At 40.3% G+C, this 23,238-nt stretch overlaps 2 protein-coding genes across 2 annotated transcripts in view; one reads left to right on the top strand and one right to left on the bottom strand.

The window, feature by feature from the left end:
• Btk (Bruton tyrosine kinase) overlaps window positions 1–16,315 on the bottom strand; it is a 45,645-nt gene extending 29,330 nt beyond the window's left edge. Inside the window, exons 1-4 of the mRNA XM_060375560.1 lie at window positions 16,185–16,315; window positions 7,889–8,059; window positions 7,137–7,235; window positions 49–117 (exon numbers count right to left, since the gene is read on the bottom strand). Coding sequence (XP_060231543.1) covers window positions 49–117; window positions 7,137–7,235; window positions 7,889–8,029 — 309 coding nt within the window. The 5' untranslated portion in view covers window positions 8,030–8,059; window positions 16,185–16,315. The remainder of the gene's footprint in view (window positions 1–48; window positions 118–7,136; window positions 7,236–7,888; window positions 8,060–16,184) is intronic.
• Window positions 16,316–20,264: 3,949 nt separating this feature from the next.
• On the top strand, window positions 20,265–23,175 carry Rpl36a (ribosomal protein L36a). The gene is made up of 5 exons (XM_021629501.2): window positions 20,265–20,404; window positions 20,770–20,875; window positions 21,191–21,258; window positions 22,346–22,468; window positions 23,053–23,175. The coding sequence occupies exons 1-5, from the start codon at window positions 20,294–20,296 to the stop codon at window positions 23,071–23,073; spliced, it is 429 nt and encodes a 142-aa protein (XP_021485176.1). The 5' UTR covers window positions 20,265–20,293; the 3' UTR covers window positions 23,074–23,175.
• The last annotated feature ends 63 nt before the right edge of the window (window positions 23,176–23,238 follow it).

The raw sequence follows: 23,238 nt of genomic DNA, 5'->3' as shown, positions 1-23,238 counted from the left end.
ACTTCATTACAGAAGCTTTTCCAGAGTAGCTTAGCTAAAATAACTCACCTGGAATGGGTACGGGAACCTTTCAATGATTGTAATCTGTTCCATTTCACTGAGCTCTTCACTCCTCCTCTGTAATGAAAAAAGAAATTAGGGTTACCTGTGGATGTTGTGGTGGTTTGAATGGGAATGACCCCTAAAGGCTCATGTATTTGAATACTTGGTTCCTGGTTAGGGAGACTTTTGGGGAAGGATTAAAAAGTGTGGTCTTGGAGGAGGTATGTAACTGGGAGTGGGTTTTGGTATTTCAAAAGACTCATTTTCAGCCTCTTAGCCTCGAAGTTGTGGATAATGATGGAAACTTTCACCTGTTCTTGTGGACATTCCTTTGCTCTACCATCATAGACTATAACCCTCTGAAACCATAAGCCCCAAATTAAATATTTTCTTTTCTTCTTTTTTAATAGATGTGTTTATTTATGTTTATGAGTGCTTTATCTGCATGTACACTAGTATGACAGAAGAGGGCATCAGATCCCATTATAGATGGTTGTGAGTTGCCTTGTGGTTTCTGGAAATTGAACTCAGGACCTCTGGAAGAGTAGCCAATATTCCTGATGGCTGAGCCATCTCTGCATCCTCTAAACATTTTTTTTTACACACTGTTTTGACCATGGGGCCTTATGACAGTAATAGGTTTCTTTGGGTATTGGGAAACTTCTACCATGGCTTCGAAAAAACTCTTGCACAAAGTCTTTATTTAAAACTTTTTTTCATTTTGTGTTTATTTATATGTAGATAAAAATCTCTATAGATGCCAGAAAATGTCATGGTATACCCTGGAACTGAAGTTATAGCAATTGTGAGCCAGCCACTGTGGATGCTGGGAATCATACTTATGTCACTTGCAAGAACAGCAATTGTTCTTAACTATCATCTCTCCAGACCCCAGAACAATTTCTTAATGATTAGTTCCATTCCCATTAGACCCCTAGACATTTCAAATCATTAGCAAAAATATAGTTTCTCACAAGTAGTCCTAGGAATTAGATGGCTATTTCACATCACACCCCAATATAAAGTTCAGATGGATTTAAGCATGTAAGATGGATGTAGAATTATGATGGGATGAGGCTGTAGCTCAGTGCTAGAGTGTTTTCCCTACATGCATGAAGTTCTGGGCTCAAGTGCCATTACTGCAAAAAAAAAAGTTATAATGAAATTAGGATGTGAGAATGATGGTACACACTGATAATCTCAGTGCTTGGGAACCTGAGGCTACAGATGGAGTTCAAGCCAACCCGGGTTACCTGTACTACAGAGGGAGACTGTCAAAAATGCAAACAGAACAAAAAAGAAAGAAAAAAGAAGAAATAAAGACGTGTGAGTGGGGGGGTCATATGCATTTAATCGTACTACCTGGGAAGCAGGGGCTACTCTCTGTAAGTTCAAGGGGTGGGAGGGAGGAAAGAAACTGCTGTGTGAGTAGAATAAAATAAACCAAAACCAAATTTAATGATTAATAAACTGGAAGAATATTTCAACACACTAATATTAACAAAAGACTGATATTCTTATATCAAGATGTCTTTGAAGTGTTAGAAACACAGTAAATATCTCAATAAAAGTGGGCCAAGTGATGAACATGCAATTCACAAATGAAAGAATGTAAGTGAGCAGTAGACACATTATTGTTCAATCTTATAGGTAAAAAAAAGTCAGTAATGATATATTATTTTTCTTCTCTGAAAAATTAACTAGTATTTAAAATACCTCATGTTATAAAGCATGGAGAGAGATACCATCCTACATAGTTTGCAGGACTCTGTGATATCGCAATTCCACATCTAGAAAATGAAATGGAATAAACACAAAAATAATAAAAGCATTACTGTGTCTGGGAAGATGGCTCCACAGTTAAGAACACTGGCTGCTCTTGCTTAGGACTATGTTTAATTCTCAGAACCCACACCACAGCCTACAACCTGTAACTTCACATCCAGTGAATCTGACACCCCCTCCTGGACTCCATTTGCACCAGACATGCACGCAATGCATTTTTCTTTACATGCATGCAAAACACTCAAATATTAAAAAAAGATTTGGGCAAAGATGACTCAGTAGTTAAGGGCACTTGTTAGGCTGGGTGGCGGTGGTGCAGCTCTTTAATTCCAGCACTCAGGAGGCAGAGGCAGGTAGATCACTCTGAGTTTGAGGACTTCCTGGTCTACAGAATGAGTTCAAGGACAGCCAGGGCTACATACAGAAAACTTTCTTGAAAAAAAAAAAAAAACACAGAAAAAAAGGGCACTTGCTAATCCTGCAGAGGACCCAGGTTGGGTGGCAAGTACCTACATGGAGGCTCACAACTGCCTGTAACTTCAGTTCCAGGGTTTCAACACCAGATCTGATGCAGTGTTCTGCCCTCCACTGGCACCAGGTATCAGGTATGCATGCGGTACACATACATGTATACAAACATTCAAAAAATGATAAACCTTACAAAAAAATAAGAGGGGGAAGGGTGGGATTCCTGAACAGACAGCTCACCAGTTTGGCTGCTTTTTGTTTGTTCTCAACACCAAATTGGCAGTTGGTTACTCCAGTTCCAGGTGATCTAACATCCCCTTCTGGCCATCTCAGGCACTGCATACACATCTTACACAGACATATACACAGTCAAAACACTCATACACATACAATAATGAAATGATTTTTAAAATAAAAAGTGAAGAAGACCAACCAAATGGCTCAGTGAGTAATGGCACTTGCCCCCAAGCCTGATGGCCTGAGTTCAATCTCCAGGAAGTGCAGGGTGGAAATTGAGAAAAAGCTTCCATAAGTCGTCCTCTGGTTTCCACAGTCATGCTGGAGCATATTCACACCCACCCATTACATGCAATAAACACAGAAAAAACACAAACAAGTATAGTCTGACATTCTGGTACATGCCTTTAATTTCTAGCACTCAAGAAGCAGAAGCAGATGAGTCTGAGTTCTGAGTCTGACTTCAACCTATTCTACATAATGAATTCCTGTCCAGAAAGGTCTACATGGTGAGACTCTGTCTCAAAGAAGTGATAAATAATCAGACAAGCATACAGACAGAAACATAAATATAATTTTAAAATATACAGGGAGAAGAAGAAGACTGACAGAAAAAGGCACCTGCTTCCACATGCACATAAACAGGTGCACATGCATTTGCACACATTGCCACACATGCCCAGAAAAAATAAATAAATTTAAAATACCAGTTCTCCCCCAAAGAAAATAAAGCAAGGTACATAGTAGTATTGTATTCTAATTATGTCATATAGATGAACACATGTGTATGTATTGCTAAGGGAGAAAAATATATTTAAACCTATACATACCACTATGATAATTATCGTTTCTAAGTGGATAATGGGGTTATACATAATTTTATCTTTGATTTGTGATTTTTTTTGTTTTTCCAGCTTCTATACTAATATGTATGCTCATAACCAGGACAAATAAAATGACAAAAAATAGCAACTCAATAACCAGTACATACTATTCCCTGGAAAGAATCTGGAAATTCTGGGACAATAAACAATGAGTTATTAAAGAGTCTAATCTTGGGGATGGAGAAGTGGCTCAGCAGTTAAAAGTACTGACTGTAATCAGGTGCAGTGGCACATACCTGTAATCCCAGCACTCAGGTAGGCAGAGGCAGATGGATCCTGTGAGTTTGAGGCCAGCTTGATCTACAAAGTGAGTTCAGGACAGCCAAGGCTATACAGAGAAACCCTTTTGTGAAAAAAAAAAGTAATAAAAAAAGTACTAGCTGCTCTTCTAGAAGATACTGGTTTAGTTTCTATAGACCACATGACGGCTAGCAGCCATCTATTAGCTCCAAAGGATCCAATGCCGCTTCTGGCCTCCTCAGGTACCAGGCAAGAATGTAGTGCACAGATTTATATACAGGTGAAACACCCATACACAAATAATAATAAAATAAAAATTATTGTGAAATTCCAAAATTAGAATCCAATTTCATGCCTGTAATATCAGGTCTTGGAGGGCTGAGACAGAATTGTTGTGAAGTCAGCTTAAACTACATGGTGAGTTCCAGACCAACCTAGCTTACAGAATGAGACTCAAAATAAAAAAGAATAAACACACACACAAAAAAATAAAATAAAATAAAACAACAAAAACAAAAAACAACAGCAAAAAAAAAAAAAAAACCAACCTCTTTAAAAAAAAATTCTCAAGTGACTCAGCCTTGACATGAGGACTTAGTCAAATCATAAACTGACACTGGCAACTGAAACAGGAAAGGCAATGATCCCTGGCCACTGAGAAAAGTCAGTATAACATTACTTTAAGGGGGGTGTTATAAAGTTTTCCAAGTTAAGTGTGTCTCTTCATATCACCAATTTGTGGACTTAGTATCACCAATTTGTGGAAGATGGAAGACTTTTTAGACTGGAAAGAAGGCTTAGTGGTTAGGAGCTCATAATTGCTCTCCCAGATAATCCAAGTTTGGTCCCAAGAAGCCACATCGGCTTACAACTGCCTGAAATTCTAACTCAAGGGTCTCACACATTTGTTCTCTCTGAGTATACACACAAATGCACACATGCACACACACACACACACACAAACACAATACACATATTTTAAAATAAAATCTTCAAAAAAGAAGGCAAATTCTTTTTTGGCAGAGTTTTCTAATCTCTTTCTCTCTATGTATATATCCATAGTATTTGCAGGAAGGAGCATGCCTGTGAAGGTCGGAGAACAGCCTGAGGTGTCAGCCCTCTCCTTCCACCTTCTTTGAGATATGCTCACTTTTTTAGCTGTTGCATAGGACAGATTAGTTGGACCTCAAGCTTCCAGGAATTCTCCTGTCTCTACCTCCCATCTTGCCATAGGATCACTGAGACTGTAAATGCACATGCACAAACAGGTCTGGATTTAGGTGAGTTCTGGTGATTCTCGAGTCCTCAGGCTTTCATGGGCAAGCACTTTCTAATCTCCCAGCCTGAATGAAAAAATATTATTTTTGTTTCTTTCTTGCATTCTTTTGTGTATATGTGGTGTGTGTGTGTGTCCCTGCATATGTGGCACAGTTCTCATAAGGAGGTGAGAGAACAATTTTTAGAAACTGGCACTCTCCTTTCACTATGTGAAGTTCAGGGACAGAACCCAAATCATCAGGCTTAGCAGCAAGTTCCCTTGCACACTTGGCCATCTCACTGGCACCTGATGAAGGGTTTTCTAAGGAATTCTGCAATGCACAACAGCAACAGCACTCTATTTGTGGTATTTGAACGTTCCAGTCTATAGCTCACCTTCTTTTTTTTTTCTTTTTTCTTTTTAGATTTGAAAATAAGTTTATTAAATGTGCTGCCAAAGAAATACAGGCATTGCCATAGAAAACATTGTAATAAGTACGTTGGACAGAATAAAGGCTTCTTTGTTTGATTATTTTCCCTCTCTCTCTCTCTCTCTCTCTCTCTCTCTCTCTCTCTCTCTCTCTCTCTTTGTTCTCTATTTTTTTTTTCTTTTTTCCTCTTTGGTCCAAAAGATGAGTATCAGTTTCTACGTTCCTCCAGTAAGGCAATGTTCTTTCAATAGACTGTCTACTTGATGAGGTGTCCAAGATTTAAAAACAAATTACACACACACACACACACACACACACACACACACACACTCACTCACTCTCTAATATATAGTAGAATGATTATCAAACTATTAAGGGTCCAAACATTAATGTGTGAACAAACCATAGTATTTTCTTTTTGGCACTTACTGAACACAGATGTACAAAGATGAGTGGCTAAGACATCTTACTGTAGTGGGAGTTTTTTAACTCAGTTACATTGTGTAAACATTTTTTTTAATCCAAGGTGTGGGCTATGGGGCTTCTTTAGATTATCCACAGCAACAGACTCTTTGCCTGGTGTGGGCCAAACCAGAGAACAGAGAGCCTGGTTACCCTGATCCCTACTGACGTGACCATCCAGAAATCTCCAGCTGCAGCAAGACCTCATAAACTGGCAGTGACAGCAGCACAGAACTGGCGGAGCACATCAAATAAGCAGGGCCAAACCAGAGAGCTGAGAGCCCAGATATCCTGATCTCTGCCAAGTGACCTGCCTGTAAGTGAGTGCACCCTTGAGAATCTGCAGATCCCCAGATCCTGGGTCCTTCTAAAACAGAAGCCAGGCATCGCACCCCCTCCCACCCACATACCCACTTTGGGAAACAGAGGGGCACTAGGGACATTGAAGTTTCTGCTCCGTGGGTCTAATTGAGGAGTTAAGACAGATAATGCCAGAAATTGCACTGCAATCATCACTAGGGCCTGCGACATATACAGTGCAGAGCTCCTCCCACACACTCAAGGGTTCAACATTAGCCATCACTCTGTCCCTCGAGACACACGTCCACACACACTTACACACACACACACACACACACGCGCGCGCGCGCGCGCGCGCGCGCGCACGCTTGCATTTGCCCCATTTGCGCCTGCGTACTTTTCTCCCACAGATACAGCTAGTCCTCAGCACACGCTGAGAGTTCTCAGCTTCCTGAAGAACTCTCCAGACGCCAGAGAGAGACAGCACCAGTCTGATCTGCAGAATCCAAAAACAAACAGGAAAGGTTTCAGATAAGCCAATGGCCAGGGGTAGGCGAAAGAACACTTCCAACATAAATCAGGACATCATGACTTCACCAGCAAACCCCCAAATTGATGGATACTCCAATTCAGCAGAAGCACAGGAAAATGATTTTAAAGCCATGCTTGCCCAATTATTTGAGGCTCATAAGGAGGAAATGAACAAATCTTTCAAAGAGTTGGCCAGTCAATTGGAGGTAAAGAAAGAAGAAATAGACAAAATCCTTAAAGAAACAGGCAAACATAGCCAAACAAATAGATACACAAGTAGAGGAAAAATTGGTGGCATATAAAAAGGAAATGAAAAAAGAAATAGAGGCCATCGTAGAGAGACAGGAATCCAAATTCAAACACATGAAAGAAATGGTGCAAGGCATGAAAACAGAATTAGAATCAATAAAGAAAGCACAAACTGAGAAAACCCTTGAGCTGGAGAACTTGGAGAAAAGGTCAGGTTAGCTCCTCTTCTTTAACGCTGGCCTCATCTTACCGGAATCTGTCTTTCGGGTGGAGGATTTTTTTCAGGAACTACTGTCTCAACGCAGGTGATCTTCTCGACATCTATTGAACCTTTCTTACTGCCTTTTTTCTGAAGGAAAGAATGAGGAAGAAAATGGAGAAAGATTAAGAGTGATCGAGCAGCCAGACATTTGCACACTATCATCTAGTTAACCTCTGTAGTGGGGTAGCATAAGCAGCCTAACAGAACCTGGCTTTTGTTTGTTTTTGAGAGAGAGTTTAACTATGTAGCCCTGGCTGACCTGGAACTCACTATGTAAACCTGAGTGCTGAGATTAAAAGTAAGTGCCACTGTGCCTGGCAGAACCTGTTACTTTAAAATAATATTTCAAAATTTATCTAACTTTTAAATACCAAAAGGGAGTTAGATAACATGGAAGAATAAATGATTATATGCATTCTGTCTCAAGAAATAAAAAAAGGTAATGTTGAATTCTTAGATGTCATTCTCAACAAGCATATAATGAGTTCTTACTAACCACAAAGATTCCATGGCAAGACATCCTGAACAGCTTTTAAACACCCTTTAATTTTTTTTTTCCCTGGCATGACTGTACCTACTTCCAGGCTAGCAAATATTTTTTGAGTTTGATGTACTTAGGTCTATCTAATTCCTACCCCCACCCACTTTCTACCATAAAAGTCCTATCTCCTGTCTTACAGAAGTTCCAAGACTGAGTCCTTGAAATGGTGAAATTCAGACTTCACATTTGGGAAACTCACCCCACGTTCAAAGTCATACTCATAGTAAGAAAGTTTGTGCACAGTCAAGAGAAATAGGCGTTTCTTAAAGTTTAATGGGGATGTTTTCTTTTTCTGTTGGGAGCGCTTCAGAAAGATGCTCTCCAGTATCACTGCAGCCATGGTTTCCTCTCCCTGGAACTCGCCTGTGTTCTGTAGATAAGGAAAGGTTTTAAGGCTCGAGCACAGTCATCTTCATCTGACCTGGTTCCACCCCCCCCCAGCCTGTTTTAAATGAAACACACATAATGCAACATTAGCAAGGTGCCTTATTTCTGCCTGATCTCGTTCTTCTACAGTTCCCAACTTGGTCAAAATTCAGGTACAGTGAATGCACACTATTCAGCCAGGGGGTTGCTTGGGTATGGTGAGTTCACAAAACCTGGCTTCTTGGGTAGGGGAACTGAATGCTCTAGATGGCCAGCATTTGCGTCTAGGTGTTCTGTAATGTCTAGACACCACTTTACACCATTTGCCTTTTTATGACACATGTTCCAAATCTGTAAATGGCAAAAAAGTTCTGTGAGACTGTTGACCCTGATATTCTCAGAAGGGAAATTCACATATCAGAACTCTCTAAGGCAGATACTAAACTTTCAGTTCCCAGTATCCTAAATAATGAATGCAATTTTTCAAAAACTGACTCACTTAGGTCTGTAGCCAAAAGGGCATGAGGCTTCACCTATACTTAGAATGAACACACAATAACTGCCATCCAACTGATTTAGCTTATGCCCTGCTAACTAAGTTATAAAGGAGAGAAGCTTTGTTTTCAAATTGAGAACAATTTGACTATAGTGGTTTAGCACTTTGACCTCACTCTCCTATATTCTTAGATGGTTTCTTTTAGATGGTACCAGATAAAAGTGATAACTATAGAGCAGTAGTTAAGAACACTTGTTGCTCTTTCAGAGAACCAAGGATCAGTTTCAAGCACACATGCGAAGGCTTACACTTGTAACTCCATTCCAAGAGATTTGGTGTCTCTTTCTGACCTCCTTGGGCACCAAAGCATGCAAGTGGTGCACATATGTTAATACAGGCAAAACACTCCTAACTATACAATAAAATAAAATCTATTTTTTAAAAAAAGTGTTCTAGGGCTGGAGAGATGGCTCAGAGGTTAAGAATACTGTCTGTTCTTCCAGAGGTCCTGAGTTCAATTCCTAGCAACCACATGGTGGCTCAAAATCATCTATAATGAAATCTGGTGCCTTCTTCTGGCATGCAGGCATACAGGCAGGCAGAATACTATATAAATAATAAATAAACAAATCTTTTTTAAAAAAGTATTATAACTATGTTGCTGTTAAAGATGACAGTTGTGCTCATTTAGGAAGAACAATGTGCTTAGAATACTCCAGAAAATTCCACAAAACCATCAAAGGCTTTTCTATGGTCCTGTGGATTGAACTCGTGTAGCTCATTCTGACCTTCAACTCATTTGGTAGCCCAGGCAGGCCCCGATGTCATGACGATTCTGCTGCCTCAGCATCTACAATGTTACCTAGAGTATAGGCCTACAGCACCAGGTTTCATCAGACAGACAGATACACACACACATCCACTTCGTTCAATCCACCTAAAGTTTATGCACAATTTTACCAATTCTAAACTTCCTTTAGAATCATGGGTGAAAAGATAGTAATAAATATGCATCACGGAATAACAAAAAGTTGTCAGTTCTCCTTGGAGCTTTGTTTAGAAGAGCAAGGGAGAATTTTGTTTGTTTGTTTTGTTTTGTTTGTAATTAAAACCAGGTGCTCTCACAGTTACTCTGTTCTTTCCTGTGGTGTAGACACACCTATTATCGTGCTGAGAAGACAAGAATGGATTCAAAGAATGTCAGAATGATCTTTGCCTTCTGCTTACTGCATAGCTGCTACTGTCTTCTGGCAGTGGATTGGGTTAAAACTTAGTCTTTAGAGAAAAATGTCGCAGAAATGCAAACTTTTCCCTGAACCTTGCTACATAAGTCTCCTTTCTTGCCCTCTGCCTAAAATGGACTCCCACCAGAGTGACAAACTGACAAGATTACAAGCAATCAGTTCTACCAAACAATCATTCCTACCTTCAGTTTCAGCTCAAACTCAAAAGTTCCTCTTAAGAGCACAATTCTCCATTTACTCACAGGTTGTGGTAATGGAGTGACTATATTCTAGTCTTATTAACTGCTAAGTCATGAAGACCTTTGTAATAATACCACTTTTGCTTCATGGTAAATTACAATCAAGTACCTCTTCAGAGTCAAATACCCGAATTACAGAAGGAAAAAAAAAAAAAGCCCAAGGGAGCTGCATAGCTTAAGCAGTAAAGTAAAGAATATTAAAAAGCACCTCAACAAATCATGCCCATTAGTGTATGTGCTAGAGAGTGAAAGGTACTCATGAGGCCTTTTACCTTCAAATATGCTGTGGGATCTTAATGGACACACACCCTGCTTAGATCCAGTATTAGTTTCAGTCCTGCTGCCTGCTATTATGTCCTATAAGACATGTGCTGCTGTTGCCTCTTCCTTCCTTCCTTCCATCCTTCCTTCCTTTAACATATCCAATTTACAAGAGAAAGGCTTCTGTCTCTGACAAATGCCTGTGTTGAAGTAAGGTTTAGAGATGGTCTAAAGTGAGGAAGTAATTAATCATCACCCCTCTAAGTAAAGAGTGAAATGGCTTTTATGTGTATACCATTGAGCTGTGTCATTCCTGTAATTTCCATGGTTCACTATCCCTTTGACTGTTTCTTTTCTGTTCCTTAGAATGCAATCGAGACTCATACAACCTAAAAATGTGGTGGTTCTTCTTCAAGTATCTCTGTTCCATTATCCAACAATATAAAAGAAAAAAACATCTATCTCTTTGTCTTCTAGAGTGCAGGCACAGTGTAATGGACTGCTCTGTGTTAGCAGTTAGAATCTTGTAGCTATTTATTGTTGGAAACTCTAATTTTGCTTATAAAAATTTTGTTGGCTAATAGTGGCAATCCAAACACAAAATATGCATGATGTGAGCTGACCTCACAGGGATTAGTCAAGGGGTGAGAGACATGGTGGAAACAGAAGTAACAGAAATGTCACACATATTGAGAGATGTTTATAAGGAAGAAAAAAAGAGAGAAAACTAGAAAATCTTGAGTTGTTTGTGTGACATATTATTTCAGTGTTATAACATAAAACCCAAATACAAGGAACACACATGGCCCCCTTTTGCAGCCTTTCAGCTCTATAAGCAGCAGTAGAATTCAGAAAAGAGGAAGCGTATTAGTAAGAGTTCAATCATTATACAAACTGTACTATGCTGAGGAATTAATACCAACAGCACTTGAAGTGTCAAGAAATGAAAGCATTATTGGCAATTATCCTTGCCTATGATAAGATGAAAAACTACTAGCGAGAACAATGGAGTAATATTCAGTAAACTACACAGCTTGCCTATGATTGAAGAGAGTTTATGAGATATATGTGAGTCAATAGTACTCCAAAAAATGACTTAACCAGAATATCAAAGAAGCAGTATTTTCTCATTATTTCTCCTTTAAAGTTCTTAGTAATTTGCCATCAAGCATCTGGTCATTTAAATTCTCTCTGTAGGGATATGGAAGAGAACTCCTCTTCTGGTGTCATCTGCCTGTCAGGCACTTTGTTATTTATGTTTGTGGTGCTGGGAATGGAACTCGGAACCTTGTGCATGTGAAGCTAAAACTCTACCACTGAGATACATACCCTAGCTTCTGAACAACATGTGTTATTACATGTGTTATTTTATGTCTTCTTCACAACAAACATAATAAAACTAAAATGTGTAGGCTGTGTGACTTGTCCATCTTCATCCACGTATATATCTTGCTGTAGGGTTCTTTCAGTTACTGTAGTACTCCATTGTTTCTCAGATTGATTTAGGCTTATTTTCCTTTCTTTTCTCCCCCACAATATTCCATTTAGTCCAGGCTGTTTTCAAACTTTCTAGGTAGTCAAGGATGACCTTGCCTTTCTGATCATCTCCTGCTTCTAGCCCCTGAGTGTTGGGATTATAGACCTGCATCACCCCACCTGGTTTAAATGGTGATATCAAACCCAGTAGCCTTTTTCTTTCTCTTCTCTTCTCTTTTCTTTGAGACAGGGTCACATGTAGTGCTGGTTGTCCTTGAAGCCACTATGTAGATCAGGCTGACCTTAAACTCAAAGGATTCCCCTGCCAATGCCTCCCAAGTGCTGGAATTAAAAGAATGTATCACCATGCCCAGACAGAAGGAAGTTTTTTTTTTTGTTGTTGTTGTTGTTGTTGTTTTAATGGCATGCCCATAATCACAAAGCAACCCAACTATTAGTGTTTGGTTTTCAAGGAACACTGCTCAGCTTCCATGGAATCCTATTTATTTTATCAACACTATAGGTGACCAACTTCATGGTGAGGACTTCCACTATATCTGGCTTATTTTTCAATTGAGTTTCTGTTTCCCTTTGGTTAAAAATTTATGTTTTCCCTGCTATGTCAAAATAATACAAATTCATCATAGACAATGATTCAAGTTTAAGGATATAAAAATCAATTACAAACCTCATATATAGATGTATTAGTGTTTTGACATATTTTTCATTTTTTTATGTTTGAAATTATATTATGCATACCATGTGTAGTTTGCTTGTGTTTAAAATTATTCATATGCCCATCCATCCATGCAACATACTTTTTGCCAAAAAAGAGGTTCTAAGATTCTTGTTTACCATTATTCCTAGCCATTATGTCCTAGCTGTGACATGTGCATGTCATCTCAGCAGTCAGGAGGCCGAGAAAGGAGTTTAAACTACACAGTGAAATACTGTCTAAAAATCTAAATAACAGGAGTAACAACAACAGCAACAATAATTAATAATAATGAGGAGGAGAAATTGGAGAAATGTCTAAGTAGTTAAGAAAGCTGCTTTTTGCTTTTCCAGAAGACTCAAGTTCAGTTCCCAGCATCGAAATCAAGCCACTTGCAGTAGCCTGTATCTAGCTCAAGGGAGTCAACACAAACTTGTGCATACATACACATGACAAACACATGCACAGACACCACACACAGACAGACACAGACACCACACACATAGACAGACACATACAGACACCACATACCAGATACCCCACTCACAGAGATACCACACACCAATACACACAAAGACACCACACACAAACACACACACTACACACACACATAAACCACATACATACACACACAGATACCCTCCGCACAGACACACACAGACACACACAGAGACACACAAAGACACCACACAGAGAGAGACACACACCCACAGATACACACACTGATACCACACACACACACACACACACACACACCTCAAACACAGACATATACACCATATACATACTGATATACACACACAGATTCACATACGAAGACACCATGCACCCACCCCCCACACATACCCATGCACCATGCACACAGAGATACACACACACCACACACAATACATAAAGAAATGTGAAAAAAATGTGTGGGCATTTTGCATTTTGATACATATTGCAGAAATACCCTCCAGAAATAGTGTACCAGCTTCTGCTCCAAATTGCAGGGTTTTGAGAGCCTGAATCCCCTTTCCTCTACATCTTTACTGGATGTTCACTTCACTTATACTCATAAATTTTTAGTCTGGTTTTATTCTACACTAATTTTTTCAGAGTCAGTTTATTTTTAACCACTCCCCTTGTCTAAAACCCAATTCCTCATAACTCTCCAAGTCTTTGCATAAGAGTGAGGCTTTATTTTCATTTTGGTGAGGGTCAATAGTGAGAAACACTGAGGTTCAAATAACCGGTATAACCCGAAGTTTTTACATTTTGTGGTTTATTTGGAAAGGGCTTTCAACGAGTGGAGAGTGAGGAGGAATGCTTGTGATTAAACATTCCAAGTTTATAAAGTTCTCATATCATGCTCAGTTACTTTATATGAACCTCTATAACAAACCGAAAGTTACACGTGGCCCAATTGTTTCAGGCTCCTCAGTCGCGTGTCCTCCTCCCCCTCCCCTGATGGCTTCATGCATAACCAAGCAGGTTTGGAGTTTTAAAAAAATGTCAAAGTCTCCTCCATAACAACAACTAGTTCTTCCTCTTCCTTCACCCATCTCCACCCACCCCTCTTCTTCTTGAAACAATGTCTTGCTCTGTAGTTCAGGTTGGTCTAGTACTCTGGGCAACCATCATGTCTCAGCCTCCTGAGGGCTGAGATTACAAATATGTGGCACCACACCCTGCTCTTCTTTAACTGCTTCTTAGGTTCTCTTATACTCAGAATTCTAGCCATACCTTATCTTCAGGGATTAGCAATGAGTCTTCAGCATTGCTGAGGGAAAAGTAGAGACACCTATACAGATGACTGGAGAATATCCAAACTTTGGGTTTCAGAAGACATATCTCCCCCCTTATATCTAAGTGACTTCCTGCTATGGCTCCAGACCGCTGAAAAGAAACTCTATGGGAAATTTGTTCAGATGGAAATACCAAATCATAGTGACTGTTTAAATTGCACCAAAACCCTACAAGCAGACAGAACGTTATACTAGTTCTCCCTCATAAGGCATTGCAAAGACTCTAAACAGAATATGAACATCCATAAGCAAGAGGAACCTGTTTTTGTTTGTTTTGTTTTTTCACAAGCAAATAGATTAATTAGCCTGAACAAACAAGAGGTTAGGCCAGGTACAGCAATGTTCACATGTAATCCCACCATACATGTGAGTAAGGCAGAAGGATCACACGTTTGAGATGAGCCTGTAGTACATAGCATTGGCTAGGTAGGCAAGGCCTTAAAAGATAAATAAACAAATAGTCAGAATAGAGGGGATAAGGCAAGCCTTAAGGAATACTGTGTAGGTGTAATACTCTATTTAGGTTTCTATTATTTGTATTTTGTGGTTTATTTCAAGTAACTGAGAAAGACAATATAACACACTTGCTTCAGAAGTATGGCATGCAAAATGAAGGAAGGAGCAGAACTAAAACATACAGCCTCTGAGCTGTGTGGGGTGTTCCCCCACCATCCACCTCACATCCCTCACCCCATCCACAGCCTTTACACTGCTGCTGCTCTGCCTCTGGAAATGCATGGCATGAGATAAACCTTCCAGACTTAAGAGCTGGTGAGGAGGATACAATTCAATTTGGAGGTCTAGCAGTTGATTCCATAATATCTCCAGTAGCTTGATCTGAGCTAAAATTTCACTCTATTTGCCCCTAGGTCAACCCTATGGGGCACTGGCAGGGTTCGGGTGGGACGAAGGTGGTAATGACTGCTGAAGTCCAACACTTACTCCTGTCAGCAGCCTGAACGACTTTACCTTTATTTACACATGAAGTCCTGGCAATAATCTTCCAGAGCAAAGGAACAGGCAGGAGGGTAAGAAAAAGAGGGTAAGAAAAAGGAGCCTGAGGAGAAAGTGGTGAGATAAATTTGACCAATTTAAAGGCTATTAAGTGTTAATTCTGGATCAGGGGATACTGGCCAGAAAAGAAAAAGGAATGGGAATGGGGGGAAAGAAAAGGAGAGGAGAAATAATGAAGCGAAGAGAAAAGGCAGCCATGCGCATGGTAGGCAATGGTAAGAGAAAAAACCTTCCCAGAGACCTCAGGGGTTGGCCACACTGTCTCAGCTGAGGCAGAGGCTGCTTTCTGCTGGCTCTGTCTCCTGCCCACTATTACCACGAGGCTGCCACAGTCTCCACAGAACCCTTCCTATAATCCAGCTCTCATCCTGGTAATATTTTGCCTGTTGCAGGCTAAGACAGGATGCCTCCACCCTATGTAGCCCAGATCTTTTCCGCAATGAGCACTGCTGTTTGAAACACATGGGTTATTTTAGTTTCTGCAGATTAAGCAGCCTCTTAGAATTTCTTCTAAGAAATTTGACACAAGGATACATTTTTTGTCATCAAACAGGATTTGATGAAAACAGCTTGCTTTTACTTTACTGTGTTTCTTTCCCACCGAGATCTGCAGCGCTCCCTTTCCAACATTTGCTACCTTTTCAGATGGTCGCTGCAGGTTATTCTTTCCTCTTCCTATAGCCACTCTACCACACTCACCATCTTCAGGAGACCTTTATATCCCCCTCCATCATTGGAAAGGAATGCCAAGGCCTTCTGCTGGCAAAACTCTCACTCTCCACGAGCCTCCTCCACCAGAAGATATCTGGAAGCAGCCATGTTTCCTGTCTGGTTCTTAAGGGTTCCAAGAGAAATAGTTACAGCTGCTGCCCAGCCTCTGCCTCACCCCAGACCCACCTCAGTTTTGACTTAGTGCAGGTCACTTCTCAGACGTAATGAGATATCAGGACTTGGAAGGTGAGACTCACTCTCAGAAGACACTGGCTCTGGAGACATATTCTCACAGTCCAGAGAGGAAGGACAGTCTGAGCAAACCCCACCCTTTCACAGCCATTCAGTTCCCTTTTTTTGTTTCCTGACATAAACCAATGTCTTTTTTTTTCTTCTTAGCAACATGGTATCTGGTTCCGTGCTGCTGTCCCTATTCCCCTCCCCCGCCAACTTTCCCCACCCCTCATTTGCCTGGGACCTCTTACACAGAGTCTAGCTCTGAGACAAACTTTCTTACCATTACTGGAGTGGCTGATTCTCCCTAAAATGATGGGGCTGAGCCTAACAAACAAGTCATCAGACTACTCTCCATGGGGTAAAGGGATGACATACCTAAAGGACTGTGGGGGATGATCAGCACAGGAAGAAGAGAGATTCCCAAGCTAGCAAGACACAGAACAAAGCCAATGTCTTTAAGGTCTCCTGTTTCCTCAGGAGAGGAGACGCAGGATCACATAGTTCGACTTGAAGGATGAAGAAGGCTCACTTAGAAACCCTGAAATACATAGACCAACAGAGGTAGAGACAAGACTTCCTCTGCTGAGTCACTTTCTAAGAATGCATTTTTTTCTACAGATAAATATGACTGAATGTAAGCCCACACAAAGACTATTATTGTGCCTGTCCCCATTGTTTGTGAATGTTCTTTTGTGGATATTTTTCCTTCAAGATTCACCTTATGAGCTGAGCCATGATGGAACAGATTTATAATCCCAGCGACGGGGGTGATGGGGACAGGACAATCACAAGTTCAAAGCCTGGACAACGTTTTTTCTCAAAGTAACAATATTTTCTTTGATTTTTTTCAAGCAGTAGAAAAGCCTACATGTATTCTTTGAAGCCTGAATGTTCTCTCAGTGGGTCCTTAGTTTGTGTACCAGCTTCCATCTTCTCCCTGAGGATTCTCTAAAGAAATGTAGATACATGATGGTGGCAGAGGCCCTGGTGACTAATTTCCTTGTCCATCTTCTTTCATGGCTCATTTTCATATTGCCTTACAGAGACATTATACCCTAATACAGAAACTTATCATTGATGGCAAAAGTTGGTCAGAATTTTGAAAGCACCAATATTTTTTAAAGCATTTGTAGAATGACAGATTGGTAAATCATTACATTGGTATAGATAGATGGGCACCAATTATATGGCTCTCCCTACTTTATTGATGAATTATGTCCTTTCCTTAGTCTTATGCAATAGCTGTTCCAGTCACCAGTGGAGTTAACATTGATATTCACCATCCCTCCCCTTTTCTTCAGTTAGATGCTCCTTGTCATATGGTCCATCATTTCCAAAGGTCCATTTGGGATGGGAATGTGGAATTATTAAAAGCACTGTGAGAAATCAGACAGTGAGCCAAAAGGTAAAGGCAGAATAAAGCTACGAACTTCTTCACTTCTTGCCCACAACCACTCACACGTTCATACCAACAGGACTATCCTCAAATAGTGCAAACAAATAAGCTAGTGTAAATTCAAATTATTCCCAGTAGAGGGACCATGGAGATGGGTCAGCAAGTAAAAGCACTTGGTACCAAGCCTGATGACTTGTGTTCAATATCCATGGAAGAAGCAAGTAATTCCTATTAGTGGTCCTTTTTACCTCCACACTCATGTTTTAGCATGAACATATACATACAATTAAATGAAATATAATATAAGGTTCTGCTCTTGGTGCTGTCTATAGTAAATAGCTTTGAGAAAGATGAGAAAGTAGCACAATTAATGTGTGAAGAGTGAAAGGTTGAGTCCTCTAGATGATAAAATCAGGGCAATTAATATCCAAAAATGCTTTCATCACATGGCTTAAGAAGTCAAACTCAACATTGTATTTTCCAGGGTGAAGAATGATGTCACAATTAGGCTCCAATATTGATATTAAAAAAATCTCCAGGTGGAAGTAGAGTGGGTTGCTGTAGTGCTTCTGAAAATGGGCTTTGCTGATAGCAACTAGAAGAAACATAGTCAGAAACATACATAGCTGAAGGTGACTTTGGGCTTATTCCTAGAAGTAAAAAATCTAGAGGAAAGTGAATTCTTGCACACTGAAACACCAGACTATACCTAGAGTCCTGTCTTAAGTTCTGAGTGCTTCATTTTAGGAGAAATTAATGAGCACAGACACACAGAAAGCAGAAAATATAGCTAAACAAATTTTGAACTATAAGATAAATAACTTCTGAGGATCTAATGTGCAACATGGAAACTGTATTAATACTCTGTTGCTTACTGGCAAGTGGATAAGAGAGAAGACATAATTATCTTCATCCCTACACACACACACACACACATGCAACTATGAATGGTAATGATGTGTTAATTTGACTGTGGCAGTTATTATACAAGATGAGTATATACCATTATATACCTTATGCAAGTCTGTAAATTGAATATACATTAAAAAATCCCTCCAAATACATTGCATGAGAAATGATAAAAACAACAATGTTTGATTAGATGAAGAGGACTAATTGCCCCCATATCTCCAGGTTACTTACATGTAAAACAAAAACAAACAAACTTTAGAAACTCTCTACATGCCAGTGAGTGCTTTAAAGGGATTAGAGAGAGGAAAATACTGCTGGACTTCAGGCTGGCAAAGAAATGTAGCAGACAATGCTGTTATTATTATCCTAACCCCAGGAGACCATCCAACAAAAATGTGGGTGAACAAAGTCAGCTTGTTTCTGGAATATTACACAAGCAGGATTCTCCAGGGTCTCCTAACATTAGCTCCTAGGCCACTGCAGCCTCTTCCTGCACTCTAGCTCCATTGTCTACCCTGCAGTTGTCTCTTTTTCCCTGTGTAATATACTGGTTGTCAGTAGGCCTATATAGTGACTTTAGATAAGGAAATTTAATATCTCACGTGCCTCGGTCTCCTCATTTGGTAAACACTAGTAACAGTGAACAGCTTCTAAGATTGACAGGATTCAAAGAGGTGGGCATAAACAAGGCATGGTGGCACATACCTGTGGCCTTCATCACTCAGGAGAAGGATCAGAAATCTTCAGCTACATAGGTAAATTTAAGGCCAGCCTGGAATTAATGAGGTCCTCTCTGCCACGAAGACAGCCATAATAGTAGTATTATGTGATACTAAAAAGGAAACTAGGTTCTGGAGTCATAATACCTGGGATGTGCCTTCTGAATACACTGCACAGTTAGTTTCACATGCCACTGGAAAATGGGATGTGTATTCTGAATACACTATTGACGGTGGACAAATGGTTTCACATGCCACTGGTTTCCTCACACGGAAAATGGAAGTAGCATTACCACCTTCCTCCTGCAATTACCCTAAGAATCTATTTTAAAACTAAGAACCTGTCACCCTTTCTCTGCTAGACTATCTTGAAACTTCATACACGCTTGCTACCACATATTCGGGGAAGTAAAGTGCTGAGGTATATTTTCTTTGTTGGCCCAACTCTTTCAGAAGCTGGATAAGTTTGTTACCAGTTTTCAGGAAATAAATCAGCCAATTTACTTCCTCAGTTAAAAGGTGCTACTTTATTGTTCCTTGTCGTCAAAGTACTTAGCCTGGAATTGGACATTAATGAGAACATTCAATTACTGTGTCCTGCACCTACAACAGAGTCTGAAACTAAATATTGAATAAACGTGTGGACCCAGTGATCGCGTGAAAAATGAACTGAAGCAATTGGCTCCATCCCAGGGTTTCCTTGAGCCACAATTTTCTGTGAAAGATGATCCCAGTATCCTTGAAGTGAAACAAGAATGTTGTGCTGAGATGGAGGATCCTTTCCCTTTATCCTAGTCCCTGTTCTGCTCTAACACGGGAGATTATATTCTGAGAAGAGGATCGCTTTCTTCGCATAAACTACTAAATTGCGACGTCCTCCAAAATGGATGAAGTAGTTGCTAAGGCTGGGCAGGAGGAAGTGGAGGAGAGAGCTGCAGACTTTTGACAGAACCTGAGCTGATGCTCGCCTCTGCCGCTGAGACAAACCATCCAGACACCCGAGGGCGCTGCGCTGGGATCCTTAAGACTCTATGGTTGTTGTTTCCCACAGCTCTGAGGAAGTGTACCCAGGCCCCTCCTATAAACTTCCGTTGCCGGCGTTTCCTCTTTCTTTCTGCGCCGATATCGCTCGCGCGAACATGGTATGGTGGACTGTTGGGGTTTGGTAGAATCCAGCTCAATCCTTGCACCGGCCGTGGACATTACCGTCCCACGATGCATCTAGGCTCAGGCATGACCTCGATACTCACAGGGAACAGCATAGCCAAGAGCAACACAGGAAACCGAATTATGGGTGGAGGAATTGGCGTAATGGGTGGCTTAGCGGTGTTTAGAGACACTGTTTGATGGCGCATGTGACAGCAACACCTTTTAGAACTACATGGACGTTGTGTATTAGTACAAGCTGATTACTTGTAGAGTTAATCAGCTTTGCTTTGGATCCAGCAAGGACGCCAGGCCATTGTGGCCCGGTAACTGCACATTCTAAACAGTTAATTTTTACTAGGTGAACGTTCCCAAGACCCGCCGGACATTCTGCAAGAAATGTGGCAAGCACCAGCCCCACAAGGTGACACAGTACAAGAAGGGCAAGGATTCTTTGTATGCCCAGGGTAAGCTACTCAGATAAAATTTTGGGGTGAGCATGTGGAGTTGGTTGGACAGAAAGACCAGAGCCTCTATATGTAAGGCAGGCTGGCCTGGAATAAGCATTCCTGCCTTAGCCTTTTAAGTTTTGGGGTTGTACCTGTTCCCTGCCATGCCAAGTTTTGATGTCGCACGAAGTGTGTTAACATACCCAGGTATTCCCACCTCCTTAGGCGTGGATATTTCTTAATGCAGGTCAGCCCCAGTTTTAAACCTAAGACTTTTCCTTTGGGCTATTTAGACTGATCTGTACCATACCCTAATGAATAACTTTTTCCCAGGGAAGCGGCGCTATGACAGAAAACAGAGTGGCTATGGTGGGCAAACTAAGCCTATTTTCCGCAAAAAGGTTAGTGATTAGTAATTGACACCTTTCTTGCTTACTGTGGTAAAGACCTTGCATTTGTCTTGTCTACAAGCATTGCTATAGTGTTAATCACAGCAAAGTTATTCCACTTGCAGCATAGACTTTCAGGGGCACTGGCGCTGGAGGTAATCCAGATCTGACGCTAGTCTAGAATCCTCAGTATTTACAGTACTTTTCAAAAAGGCAAAAAAAAAAATGAAGACATATGTCTTGACCCTAAGAACTTAATTATGTGTATGCCAGTAAGACCTTTTTCATCCGTTTATTGCCATGTCCAAGTCGTCAGCTCTTTATTGCAACAAAAAATTGTTAGTGCTTATGAATTACGAAGAACTTTGGAACACAGCATTTGTTGTAGCTGTTTTCCTCCTGCCAGCCTGGTTGCAGAAACAACTAAAATGACTTCATTTTAGTCATTTTAAAGCTTGGGCGTCAGGTGAATGGGAATGCTTGGTTGCTTAAATGTCCAGCCAGCTTTTTTGAAAGATATGTTTCAGCTTTAAAACTGCAAAATAGCAACAAAACTGATTAGTAGTAGCTGGGTGTGGTGTTATATACACCTTTAATTCCAGCACTCGGGGGACCAGAAGCGAAATGTAATACATTCAAAAAGGTGTATTTTATAGTTGCATGAATTTAGGTGTCTTTTATTTAATTCACCCACTAAACAATAAAGGTGGTCCTTTTTACTTTTCACCCCCCTACATACACAGGGTTTCTCTAGGATTGGCTGTGTAGACCTGACTGGCCTCACAGATCCATCTACCTCACAGAGTGCTGGGATTAAAGGCTTTTATCATGCCACCTGGCTGTATAAATTCAAAATAGTGGTTTTTGTTGTTGTTTTGTTTTTTTTTTTTTTTTTTGGTTTGGACACACTGATGTGGCTGCACCTTGTCTACCTCCAGAGTGCTGAAAACACAGCTGTGTTACCAGCACGTACAGCCTCCCGTTTTGTTGCTGTTGCGTTTTCTAGTAAGATCATTGGCTACTGAATTTTTTTTTTTAACTCTGTAGCTAAATACAGATCATGGCAAAATTTAAGGATTTCACTTCATTTCTTTTCTAGGCTAAAACTACAAAGAAGATTGTGCTGAGACTTGAGTGTGTTGAACCCAATTGCAGATCGAAGAGAATGCTGGCTATTAAGAGATGCAAGCATTTTGAACTGGGTGGTGATAAGAAGAGAAAGGTACCCTCTTTTTTTTATGTCTGTATTTTTTGGAGGGAGTGGGCGGTTTTATATTTTGAGACAATTTCTCTGTCTATCTCTTGTCCTGGATAGACCAAGGTGGCCTTGAACTCAGAGATCCACCTACCTCTAGAATGCTGGGTATACTCCTAATGTGTAGTTTTATACAGGTATGGCTATATAGAGGTAACTGTTTCAGGATTACTCACTGTCATAGTACACCTTCAAAGATACTTGTCCACAGTTGAAGGTAGAAGTTTGCATCTTCGTATCTGAAATGCTTGGGACCAGTAGTATTTTATTTTTTTTTTTTAATCAGATTTGAATTTTGCATATATTTTATTAGTTGAAAAAACTAAAAATTTGAACACCAGTATGACTAAATAAATGGCTTCAGCATCTCTGTGTAGATTTTACTGTATATAATTGGGAAAAGAAGAGACAACATGGTCTCCTTCCAAAATGTTTTGCTGTCTTGGATTGAACCCAGGGCCACGGTAGGTTCCCAAGTACATGACCAGACCATGGATAGTGTAAAGATTCCTTAAAACTACAAAACAACACTTTTTCTGTTCTACTTCCAGGGCCAAGTGATCCAGTTCTAAGGTGATTCGGTTATGAAGACACTAAGATCATGAGCCTTTGTTCACCTCACTTGATTGCAGTTGGTCTTTTGCGGGGGAATAAACTAAAGTTTGTGTTTGGCAGCTGAGTATTTCATTTGAACTTTGTTGAGTGGTGTGAAGTATGACTTGTGCTTGGAACAGTAC

This window comes from Meriones unguiculatus, chromosome X (genome assembly GCF_030254825.1).
Source record: "Meriones unguiculatus strain TT.TT164.6M chromosome X, Bangor_MerUng_6.1, whole genome shotgun sequence".
Classification (NCBI taxonomy): Eukaryota; Metazoa; Chordata; class Mammalia; order Rodentia; family Muridae; genus Meriones; species Meriones unguiculatus.
Note: the sequence above shows the minus strand (reverse complement) of the source record. Positions and strands in the feature narration are given on the sequence as shown.